Source organism: Agelaius tricolor, unplaced genomic scaffold (assembly GCF_023055355.1).
Source record: "Agelaius tricolor isolate 1412-34295 unplaced genomic scaffold, bAgeTri1.0.p SCAF_11, whole genome shotgun sequence".
In the NCBI taxonomy this organism is placed as follows: domain Eukaryota; kingdom Metazoa; phylum Chordata; class Aves; order Passeriformes; family Icteridae; genus Agelaius; species Agelaius tricolor.
The window spans coordinates 17,831,328-17,844,661 of NW_027269271.1; the positions used below are offsets into that span (position 1 = coordinate 17,831,328).

The window sequence follows — 13,334 nt, forward strand, 5'->3', positions numbered from 1 at the left end:
ACAGGCTTAAAATAAAAATGCACAGATATACAAAATGGCACTTTTGATGTTCTTTATAAAAGGGCTGGCTTCTGTTAGTCAAAGTGCCAACACACATCGTGAAGCATAAGTGAGGGAAATGTCAAGTATAGTACTCTCAATCTCTTTGTAATTTAATTGATAGCACTCTTATTATTTCAGGACAAAGCAATGCCTTTCAAATTTGTCTTGAATTTTTGTTAGAGATCCAACTGAGTATCTGAAAAGTTGTTTTGTTGGTTTTTTTTTCACTTTGAGATGCAAAAAAGGAGCATTTATTAAATACTTTCAAACCTAATTAAATTTGCAAAATGAAGTACTTTCTAATAAGCAAAGCAGCTATGTATTTCTGGAGGCTAGCAAGACATAGAGGAGCTCACAACTGCATTTTGTACAAGGGTGACAGCAACTCCAGTGCGTAAGAACTCTCACCTTTCACCACAAAACCTATTAAAATTGCTGTTTGCCATCTCCCATGAACTGAAAGCTACCACTGTGAGTACTGCAAATTTTTCAGTCTTGTATTTAATGAAGATGAAATTCATGAAATAAATGAACTTTGGTTAGAAGTGCTGTGATCACTAAACTCCTCCCTTCCTAGGCCCACAAAAGCTTATCCTACCTTCCTAGGAAGTCTCTTACACTGATACAGCTGCTATTTGCAAATATAATGATTTCAGTCATTCTGTATATTTAGATAAGGAGCTCTGGAACAAGTGAGGAAATAAAATTTAGATTTGGTAACTGGAGTTTAGCAGGTATCAAAAAAAGAGACTTGGAAAAATAACAGGTTAGGCTTTGTGGGACAGGGAAGAAAGAGAGTTGACAATCAAAATGGCTACTGAAGCACAATATGATTTGAAACCAATCTTTAAAACTCATTTTAGTAACTGGCAATCTTTTTGATGACTGCTGGTAATGACAGGTGATGCATCTTACAGTTCTGGAATTGGGCAGTGTCATCACTGTACATGCTGCAGTTGACAAACTCCAAAACTTATAGACTTTGAAAAACAGGAAAGTATCCAGAATCCTGAATTATGATAGACACAGAATTACAGAGTTCAAAGGGTAGGCCAATGCAACTGACAAAAATAAACACTTTAAAATTAAAGTAACTAAAAGTTAGAGTACAGGGTAGGCCGCGCTGTGGCACTATACTTCTGAAACTGGAAAAGAAAAGATTCCTGGAGATAGCAATACCCAATCAGTAGAACATATCCACACTTCTCTTCCTAAAACAGCATAAGAAATTATGTTTGAACATTATTTGCATTACATTTTTTCCTCTATGAGCTAGCCTACTGGAACTGGAAGCGTAACTTCTTGTCACTCGACTGACCTCAGGTTTTGGAATCAGATGCACTGCCCTCTTTCTGAGAATTTGGAAATGAAAATAGTGCTAAAGCAGAAGTGGTCTTTGTGGAACAAAACTTTGGTTAGATTGGGGTAAGACATCACTCCTCAAAAGTGGCACAAGAAGAACAGTTACAACAAGCCACCAATACTACACACAGGAGGAATGGTACTAGGGATCACTGTTTGCAGTAGGCTTCCAAACCTACAAACGGTACAGGGAAAAAAATCAGCAAGCAACCATTTCACAATGACACAGCAGAAATGAAGAAAAAACAGATGATCTGTGCTTGGCCTTTAACAACAGTGAAGGTTCAGTATGGTGAAGCAGTACGGAGTAGTATTTCAGTTTCAGAATTCTAAATTTTGCAGGAAACAGTATGGACAGTTTTGGCATGGCTTTGCTTATGCCAGAACTCATTTCCTTCCTTTTTCAGTATATACTGTCACCACAGTGTTTTTGCATCTCAGACTTGGCCTGTTTCCTGTACCAACAGAAAATATGACTTTGGTTAAGGATTACTGCAGATCAAGAAATTCATGCCTCATAATAACTCAAGGGAACGATCAGTGCACTGCTCAAATTCCATTGCAAGCACAGCTATTTCTCTGTTGAGTTACGGGACGAGAGAGAAGTCACTGCAAAGAATGACCTTACAAGAAAGCAAAACCAGTTAAAAGTGTCGAATCTGCAGAACTTTCATGAACGTGCATACATGTCAATAAAAAAAAAGCTTTAATTATTGCAAGGAAATAAGAAGTATGTCTAAAGCTACTGAACTTTGGCATTATAAAGAATATTGTACAAAACTGTTGAAGTAGCCAGAATTTCACATTTTTCTATCTCATTATGATTTCACTATTTACTTTGTTTTCAGTGAAAAACTCTATTTTGCTAGCTGATTCAAGACACGACTGATATTTTGTCTTACAATTAAAAGCAAACATTTCTTTCTCACTCTTTTCCCCTTTGCTTTTAAAGAACACAGTGTGAGTACCTTATTAATGAATTATTTACTCTGAATCTACGTTCATTTATAAAGAAGCACAAAATCCTTTTACAATGTCCCCCAACTGGGTCACTTGCCTCTGAATGTAAGTGCTGGGTTTTACTGTGCACCCGAAGTCACCACAGCAGCAGGTAGCCTTTCAAGTAGATCATGATTAAAATTGAAGTCAATTCCTGCTTTACAAGTCTGTGAGCCAAGCCAATTTGTCAGCAACTGGTTGCGGGCAAAAGTACAAATTTCTATCTGGCCTATTGAATAGCTAATTTGAGTTTGTTTTCTGGAAAAACAGTAGCCTTAAAAGCCAAACACTTAAGAACACAGACAGACACTTGGCCAGCATCACACCATGGCTTCCTTCCACACTTTGTGAAGCTAATTGGAGGCCCTAGTCTGCAAGTGCTTTGCATGCATAATGGGTCCATGGGCCATAAACATATGCCTCTTTTCCATGTAACAGCACTCCAGCTTCAATTGTGAGGGCCAGAGGAAGTGAGCAAGAATAAAAAGATTATACTTACTGTAAGGAACGCATTCATACTGAACTTCTAGATATTTGTATGTTCCAGGACAAGGATCAGGAAACACATCTGACCCAGTAACTACTATACACTGTGTTCGGTTGTTGCACCTGTAATGGGAAAAGAAAGCAAGCTAATTAATTTAAAATTACATTTAATTTGCTAGTTCATGCTAAAGGACTACATTCAGTGCTAACTCTCTTCACACTTGGGCAGTTCAATCCATAAGACAACAAAGTTAATTAACACTAATTAGCCAAAGTCCAAAAAAAGACTTCAGGACAATATTTTAGTTCAGGCTCTACACTTAAAAATTTGGGGATCAATGCTATCTTAACTGTCCCCACTGGTAGAGACGGCTGTATCAAGTACCAAGTTTAGACTGATTTGATACTACTGTTCAATAAAATGAAAACAAAATGCAAAGACTATATGATTGAAAAAATGAGCAATTTTGAATAATGTATAATAACAACAATGAGTAATTCCTTCCATCTTTAGAGACATGCATCCTGCTGAATGGCTTTACATCTCAGAGAGATTTTTCTTGTGATTCAAGGAAATGATTTTGGTTAGAAGAGCTATTGTCGACAAAAAACATTAGCATTTCCATTTTAATTATTTTAGGAGCAATTGATGGACTCTGTTAGGCTACAGGAAGCAGTAAAGAAAATTAATTCAGATGTACTTTTGAGGAGACTGAAACATAACAATTATTTGCTTAACAATGAAAGAAAGTCCATTTTCATACAAAAAAGAACTTTATTACAATGCCTCTAATTGTGAGGATCTACTGAACTTCATGTTTGTGAAAGGTAAGGATAATAATAATAAAAATAATAATAGATTTTAGACTAATATTATTTTTTCCAGAACAAAAAAAGTAAAAACCCAAAAAAAACAAATATTAGCTTGGAAGTTAAAAGTGAACAGTCACCTAACCTTGAAGAGATGGTCAAAATGTAATAGAGGAAAACAGTCACAAGGAAGAGCAAAAGAAAAAAAAGGGAAGGTCAGGGAGTTTGGTGACTAAAAGGGAAAGAGCTTGGCTGATCTTCTTAAGGGTTAGTTTTGTTTGTCAGCAAACTGAATAACAGAAGTCTGAACTTAAGTAATAGACTAGCCTTTGACTCTGGCTGTACATCAACTTCTCTATTGCCCTACTTCTTCCCATACTCCTGAATACCACATAACCCAAGCTAAAATAATCTGCCTTCTATCAGTGGCTTTCCCCAGCTGTACAGCACCAACAGCTATTAGAATAATTCATGCTACCTCATAAAAGGTAGAGCAAACATATTCAAAGAACACTATTATAAATGACTTCCTTTTTTATACAGTAATCAAACTAGCACAGAGCCAGTCAGGACATGCTGTGCATCTGTGCTGAGCAAACTCAGAGACAAAAACTCCCTAAGTTGATTAGTTAACTCTTCTTTTCTTTTTCCTCTTTTTAAATTTTTTTTTTAAATTTTTTCAAGTTGCTTATTTCTACCATCATAAGCCTCATAATTGCAGAATTGACTGGAAATAGTCAGGGATTTCTGTATATACACAACCATGGATACGTGGTGGGAATTCATCTCCCACCTTTTCCAGAGGGCAAAGCCAGGACTCCTGCATAGCTCTTGCACAAATAATGCCACCCCACTCCCACCCCAATGGCTCAGGCAGCTCCTGCAGGACGTCAGAGAGTCTGGAACAACTCTGACACACCCAGTGGCTTCAGACCCAGGCTGAAGTGGTGAAATGTGACCCAGCTGCTGAGAAAACCACTGTACTCAGTGTGTAAAATGTGAAAATGTGCCCATAGCCCCTGCCATGGAGGACAGAGTGCTGCTGCTGAGTGTGGGGTGTAGATGGAGGCTGTAGAAGTAGGAGCAGGCAATGTGGCCCCAAACCTCACAGGCCTCTTTGCAATATCCCCAGTACCAGGGGTTTGTATGTGCCACACCTCTGGTACACTAACCAGCATGAGAAAATCTGGGATGTAAGATTTTGTAACAAATTTCTTTAAATTTGCATTTCTTTAGCAAAAATCTTACGCTGAAGCCTAAGCAATTCCTATAAGACTTCTCCTAGTGCATCTTCAGTATGATGGTTTCCACAGCTTTGAGCTGTATGAAAATTTTATTTTATACTCAAATGAGCAGCAATTAAGACAGAATTATTTATTTGTTACAAAATAAAAACGAGTACATGTTGGGAGGAATTGCTTGAGAATGAAGCAAACCAAGGTCATATTTAGCGGTGAGAAAAAGACAGACTAATTTCCCTGTGAAGAGCTGTTTTCTTGAGTTTCATTTTCTCCCAGTAAAAGATTCATAATGCTGCCATCAGCCAGGAAACTGAGAAGAACTAACTTCATGTTAGGTTTTATCAAAAGGATTTGTAATAATAATTCAGAAGAAAATGCAGGTGTTTTTCTTAGTACAGTAAGTGTCAGAGTCAAACTTCCAGCATTGAGTGGTGTTTACAGAAAATTGATAACACTTCAAAAACTTTTGACAATTCCTTTATGAAAGATTTCACCTGCTGTGCAGATGGTCACCTTTTGCTCCCCTATGGCCAAGCCCAAGACCATTGTTACAAAACAATGAGTTATGCCCACTGCTGCAGTATACAGCAGTGTTACCAGGCCCACCAGCACTTCCCCAAGAAGTGGAATTACTTTAATAACTACATGAATAGTGTATTTGTGCTTTAAGTTATAGGTTTGCACATTCAAATCACTGATTTTGCTGCAGTGTTTGCTGTATTTTATAAAACCTGAATAATTTACATACATCTCTAAGATTTCAAATTAAAGACACTTGGTTAGGATATTCACTGTTTAAAAAGCTGACATTCAGGTAACCATTTTTTACCTGTTTAGAGGTCATATTTCCATTAGAGTGAGACTTTTAAGAAAAACCAACAGCAACGATAGCAGCTGCCAATCCTAATTCATGGGTTACAGAGAAGAGATGAAGAATAAGTGAATTTTGTAGAGGTAGCTCTGAGACAAGTAATTCAGGGAATTTATATTACTGTGATTTGTTCTCTGAATAAATTAAAGCCTTCTGTCTACTGCACTGTTTTTCTCCGTAAAACCAGGGATACGTTGTTAGCTATTGGCCCATACCTCTGCTACTGTCTGCAAAAAAACATTTTCCAAACTGGTAAGTGTTTCAGTTGAGCTTCTTAAAGACAAGAAGCCCCAAATTCCGTAGCACATTGGATAAAAGCGACTCCACTCTCCACAAAATAGCACTAAACAGCAGATTTTCCTACGTGGCTACAGATTATCAAAGCTACCACAGAAGAACTTCATGATTTTAAGAAACTTTTACTCAGAAGCAGTGTGTTTGAAGAAGTGGATATTCCACTGTTACAGCCTTAAATCTGAAGACCCATTTATTTTTTGTAATGAGCAAGCACCTTTTGTGTCACAGGATTCTCCAAAACAAGACTACTGTAGAAATAAAGTGCTTTGGAAATTGCAAAATTGGCCTAGACACCATCAAGAAAAAAAAAAAAAATCCAAACCTCAAAAGCCTGAACTGGCAAATAACTTGAAGTCTCTCACTCATTTTAACCAAAGTTATTTTTTCAACATGTTATATTGTTAACATGGTCTATCTACTCAAACTCTTTTAGAATTGTTCCAGTGAAGGTGTGATACAAAGCAGCTGTAATTCTACAAACTTAAAAAGACAAATCACAAATACTCTGGTGTTTCAGTGTTTGTAATCTGGTGTTTAATTTCTCTGTAGATTTTAAATACCATTTAAGTGTTCTGCAATCTACAGAATAGGCATACCTTCCCAGCATATGTTAAAATACAGACATTTTCAGGGTATTATGTACAATCTTAAAATTCATAGGATTGCACACTGAGAAATGTCTTCACAATCAAGAAGAATTCACAATATTCACAAAGATTTATGATGCAATGACTTTGTCATTTACAAGGAAATACAGCAGATTAGCAAAGAAGTCTGTATAACTCAGTAACAGCTAATTTAGGAAAGGTAATGTATGAATTAAAATTGAAATGCTAGTTAGGAAAGGACTAACTGTAGTAATGAAAGAATGATAATTCAGGTTCTTGTGCTTGCAGTGACAACAGTTTTGCAAGGGGAAATGCAGGAATTATCACTATTCTCATGAATGCAGGAGCAATTGTGTACTCTGACACACGTGCCTTCTGTATTTTAGTATGAATGAAGAAAGGTTACATCTTCATAATGCACATGCATCACTTAGAGTAATCTAAAAATCAAATGGAGTGTTTAATTAACAGTTACAGTATAATGTCTGAACTCCTTTCACCTCAGGAAGAAGACTGTGCAAATGAGGAATGGCCCTTCACATTTCAGATGAATACAGAAAGAAAAAGGAAAGTAAAGCAGCTCCAGCAGGGCTGGTATTGTCTGCTGCTCATGATGTAGCCCTGTCCCTGCTGCATCCATCCTGTCTGCTCAGCTATAAGGGCAGCTGTATTTTCCACGATAATTTGTTTGTATTTCAACTCTAATCTTGACTTGTACAATTCCCAACAAATTGCTTTTGCTTTTTTATTATTATTATTATTACCTTATGCTTATTATTGCACTTTTTCATGTGCAATGTATGGAGATGAGATTCCATGTGCAATCTATTGTGCGAGGTGTTTTAATCAATAATCTTGTTCTGCTGATTAAGCAGGGGCCTCTGTTTTGGCAAGATAATGTTAGTTTCTCCTGTCATGCTCCCAAAGCTATTGGGAATCTTCAGCAGATCATTAGATATGCTACAATAAAGCTTTGGTACATTCTCTTTTCTTTCTTAAATTGCTTCTTCACTGTCCTATCATTCCTCGTCACTGCCGGCACTGCATTATTATTACAGCTCCCCTGAAACTTGCACTAGAGCTATGTCTGCAGGCCATAGGATGCCATTTTCAATTGAAGCTTCTGCTTGAAAATATAAATTAAGAAAATTTCATTATCTCCTGCCAAGGGCCATTATTCACCATTGTTCTAAGGAAGATTAAAAACGCACAATCTATGGACTTGAACAAATACTCCAGCATTAAAATGAAAACCACAGTGTATTATGACTGGACCAGAAAGTGAAGCACTGGGATCTGAGAAACAGATTCTGGAAAGACATTAGCACTGCATGGATAAACCAACTGACCGAGGGAAGAGGTCATCTCTGTGGGCAAGTCACATCTGACACAGAAAGATACAAACAGATCCTTAACAAGCTGTTCTTGCAATTTGCAAAAATAAGGTATGTATGAAATAATGTCCACATTGCAATGCATCCTTCAAATGCTTTTGTTTTGCATACACACCTTGACAAAGATAGTAACATAAAAGAAACATCATGCTACTTTGAAAAGGATCTGGATTAATGTACAGGCAGAAAAAAACTATCAAGATAATTTTGGGTATTCCTAAAGCTGTATTTCTGTGAATGTAGTGTTTCCTTAAGTAGAGTGAACTGCAAACACAGTCACATGTAATTCACTATTTAAAGAAAAAAAGATTCAATATAAACCCACATTTAGTAAGCAAAATTAATTTTTAGTAACATTGTTGATGCATTAAAAAAACTATCTTGGTATGTTTTGAAACTTTCAAGCCAGTTTTGATGATATTTCTCTTTCAGCATATTGATTAAACACTTAAAAGCCAGCATGATGGCATGTTCCTGCATATCGCCTGCAGCAACCTGCTCAAACACCACTCGAGGCACGTAAACTCCGAGCTGCAGCACCACATACTCCATATGGTCTTCTTGTTCCTTATTCACCCTGGGTGAGCTGCAGCCTGACTGAAAAGATAGGGGAATATGGGATGAATGCACTTCATGTGATGACTTACACTGAAAAATTCCTGAACCTCATTACCAAGAGTAAGTAGCTGTCTTTACAGCTGTATTCCTAATGGTCTACAACTGCCATGTGGGATGTGGTTTTGCTTTTTTATGAATATTCACTAAACCTCCGCTCCCGCCATTAAATGCAAAGTTACAGATGTATGAAGACATCAGATATTACTTAAATGCTGTTTTATTGCAAAACTTACACATAAAATAGAGAACTGAGATCTTATTTTAGGGGTGTTTTGGTACATAAGGATGCACAAGGAAATGCCACAGTAGATAAATTTAAAGGCATGTATTTAAATTCTGAGTTTCAAACTCACCTCAGATGCCATACATTATTATGTACTGAGATCTAATGAGTTAGCAATTTAAGCCTAACCAAAGCCTGGAAAAAAGACCTGCTGAGAAAATCCAGCCTTCTTATAAAGCCTGGCTTTGAAGGAGGATTGGCCAGCCATCACTGCTGTTTCCACAGTGCTCAAGCACTACCCTTCCCATGCAGGATGAGAGTGCACTCATCCTATAGAGCCCCTAAGGATAGATCTATAATCCTGGGGCTGGCCTTTTCAAACCCAGGAAGACATACTGACAACATTGCTTATTCATTTGTAAGATTTTCTAAATTTTTTTTTTTCATTTTAGCCCCAAAACTATTATAGGGGAATGAGCATGCAAAAAGTAAATAGCACCTATTTTACTGAGCTGAAAGAGGAAATGGATTTAGTGAGCTGTGCTTGGCAGTTTTCATTATCTAAAAGACAAAAGGAGATACATGAGCAGGTATGATAGCAGAATTTGGCCATAAGAGCTGTTGTCTAGATATTGGTGACTCACCTACGACTGCTGAAGCAGTGAGGCATCCTACAGCTTGGTTTGAAAATTCATGAACTAGCCCTAGGATTTTCTGTGCACTTCGCAATGTGACCATTACAGTAATAAATCCAGGGGATTTGGATGAAAAATATTTGGGGTGAAGAAAAAAAAAAAAGGGTGGTTTTTTCCTTCCATTTTCTTTTAAAATATAATATTGAAGGTAAATAGTGTATAATTAATATTGTAGGAGAAGGTGCCCCATAGCCTTGTTTCCATTTGCCCAATAAAAAATTGCAATAATATTTAATTGTGCTTTCTTTATACAATGTAATCTTGTGGGAGTCTAAGGGTACACATTAAGCATAAAAACTCCAAATAGACAATAAAACACAGCATAAAATATGCAACTCCCATAGGCCTTTTCTTAGAATTACTTGGTCTGATTCACTGTCAATGAATGTGTATCAGACTTGTATGGCAAAGTAATTTAACTATATTTCTTGCTTTCAACCTCTTCTTACAACTTTAATACATTTAGTTATGACCCATTTGCCTTTTAGTATTCATGTCTCTAAGTTCAAAGCAGTCACTGTTAAAATGAGGAATCTTCTCACTTACTCACATCTAAGCTATCAGAAACAGTTTTTCTTGTTACAGTTCATCCTTGTTCTAATACTTTTCTTATTGGTGTAAATGCTATTATTATGGGGTTATCATTAACCTGAAACTGGAGCATCAGATAAAGCAGGGATAGGGAAAAAAAAGTGGATTCCAGTGGAGTACATAAGTCCTGCTTTCTCTCGATATTTCTGGGTGCATTTATAATCCTGCTTTTCTATCTCTACTACTTTATACCATGTATTCCAAAGGCCTACTAAACCAATCAGAGTTTTTGAGGAGATGACTGTAAATCAAGGACAGTAAAAGTAAGTATCAAAGATGCAATGAGGTGTGCAAAGTAAATGAACAATCTCCTGGTGAGGTCTGCGTAGGTGCAAACCCAAACCCCGTAACAGTATGAAACAGAAGAGACCTGTTCTTTAGAGAAAATGTTTCTAATGCAACCCCACCTGAGGAATAAGAAATGGAAATACAGTAATTTTAATAATAATAATAATAATAATAATAATAATAATAATAATAGTCATATCATTTACATGCATGCATATTTGCAAGCAAGCTGCAGCATGGGATTACAGGCAGTGTACATCTTAGAACACCAACTAAGCCAAGCAGATCTGCACTGCTGAAAAGTAATAAGTTCAAAAGATCCAATTAAATGTTTCACCATTTAGACAAAATAAATAGCCTGCAGCTATGCTTACTTACTAATGAAAACTTTAGTAGTGCAGCATCGTTGTATCTGAGCAATTTGCAAAGATTATTCACACCGAATGAGCACGGTGCAACATCATGCCTCGTGCGTTGAGCAGGTTTCAGGGGAGAAACATGGGGCTTTAAATAAACCCAGAGCTTTACGAAGGGGCATTTATTTCAGTGGCACAGTGCTAGAGCAGAGCTATAGAAAATCCAAAAGAAAATCCTGAAGCACAGTGTCTGATCCCTAGGAATAACACTGCAACAGACTTGCAGGAGAAGAGACTACCAGACAGAGAGTATAGGATAACAGTAAAAACCCTTTAGAATTCTTTTTTTGCAGCACGGTTGATCTTTTTTATCCATGGCTTGGCATGCACCATATTCATAACGTAGTTAAAAGTTATGTAACTCAAGACAGCTTCTGAGTCATTATTAAATGAGAAACTTGAAGAATTACAATATTGAAAACATGTAGCCTTATCCTTCACGTTAATTTGCACAGATCTGAAATACATTTTTAACAATCACCCACTTTAATTACTAAAATAAGGTATTTTAGATGACAGGTATGATTTGTTACTGCAACTTTTGAAACAGAAGCCTTCGCACTCTTTCCACGCTCACAGTTCCACCAGACCTCCAGGTCTGTGCAATGCAAATTCAGCTTGATTCTCTATGGGTCTCCTAAGTTTAACACATCTCTTCTGCATACAGAAAGGCATATTCAACAAAAAAATCCTATTTTGCCTCTAACAGGAAATTAAGATTTAGTCATTTATAGAACTGGCCACTGGGATAACCAGATTCCATAGAGTCCTTTGGTTTCCCTGTGCAACAGGCAGGCAGAGGACAACTTCACATGGGGCATGCAGTGGGCACAACCCTAACTCAACTTTAACACATGCATTCACCTTGAATAATTAAAAATATTATAGCCTGTATCAATTAGGAGAAATTATTTACAAAAATGTTCACCTATTGCAGTTGGCATATGGAAAAATGATCCTATTTTTAACAAGGGAAATGGGAAATCGCTATGGGATGCCCTACTTAGATTAAATTAGCAAGATCTTGTTATCAGACCATATAAAAGATACACCATAATAAGATGTGACCTTGCAGAACCTTGGAGCCAATCCGTGATTTTTCCCCTATAACCCTTCCTAATTATCTGCAAAGTTACAGACCCTTTTGTGGCAGGCTATTTTTCTGTGAATAGTGAGGGGTTTTGGGCTTTTAAATATTTAATTAGTCTTCTGAAATGAGAATTGTTGCACATGCCAACTGCTTCGATTTTCAAACTGTGTTCATCCTAATTATGTTCAGATTTAGATTGGTCATCCCAAACCTCTCACTCTTGTAATTATTTACTCCTTAAAGATCATTCAGCAGAGAAATATTTTTCACCCTTATGGCTCTTTCTTTCCACAAATGGCTTTTCTGGTCCGTTAATTACCCACTCAGAGGATTAGAGTTTGTAATAATGCAAAAGATGCTGCATGTAAGATGAGTTTTACAGGGTGAAAAACAATAAATTGTTTTTTGTAAACCTGCCTTGGGGAATATCCCCTTTTTGGGTTATCATTTTCATCAACAGTGGCCATGTGCCCACTGCTGCATATCCACCAACTCCATAGTGCTGCAGAGTGACTCATTTATACAGCTCAACAGAACTCAGAGAAAAATGCTGAGCAAGAGGCAAAAGACAATTTGATTATTTTAAGAAATTTATAAAAGTGCAATCTGCTAGCAAGAAGGTACAGTCCTTTTTCTCATATTTTTACTGCAGATTTCATGGTCTTAAAGTTACACGTATTTAACTGATAACTAATAATAAAATTACAACTTTTCTCATTTCATCTGCTGATTTTTTCCAGAAGCGTTGTCCCTTGGTAGATCTTTAATCAACTCTGTAACAGTGGTGTCATTTCCTATTAAAATGTGTCTGAGAGTCCTCACTACAAGTACTTTCTCTTCTTCTGAGAGGAATGCCTGTCACAAAAGCACTGTTATTCATTAGTATATGAATATATATATTCCAGTGATGTCTGGATCTAATTATCATCTGGAAAGCTTACAGGACTTCCAGATATAGGACTTCCCCTGCAAAAACTATGCTGTTCTAACTTGGAAAGCACAATCCCACTTTTTCTTTGCAATCTGAAGTTAAGGGATTAAGTTACTGATTTGAACTGTGCACTCTCTGGTTCCTGGAACTTCCAGTTTTGAGCCCAAAGAAGTTTAGAGGACTGCTTTGGTTTGCTTGTTCCCACATCTGCAAAATCCTGTCTATTCTGCAGCTGGTTTTTTACACAAGCCAAGCAGACTCACCCCTGTAAAACATTCATTAGAAAATTCACTGACTTCACTTTATCAATGCACAGATAATCTTTAATTGTGTCAAAAATATTCATGATCTAATCCTTTTACGAAACTGTCT

General features: G+C 36.8%; 1 protein-coding gene across 18 annotated transcripts in view; it reads right to left on the reverse strand.

Moving 5' to 3' along the window:
- ADGRL2 (adhesion G protein-coupled receptor L2) overlaps positions 1-13,334 on the reverse strand; it is a 204,673-nt gene that overhangs the window by 48,139 nt on the left and 143,200 nt on the right. For all 18 annotated transcript variants that reach the window (XM_071436413.1, XM_071436414.1, XM_071436417.1 and 15 more), the window contains one exon: positions 2,903-3,012. In XM_071436413.1, coding sequence (XP_071292514.1) covers positions 2,903-3,012 — 110 coding nt within the window. The remainder of the gene's footprint in view (positions 1-2,902; positions 3,013-13,334) is intronic.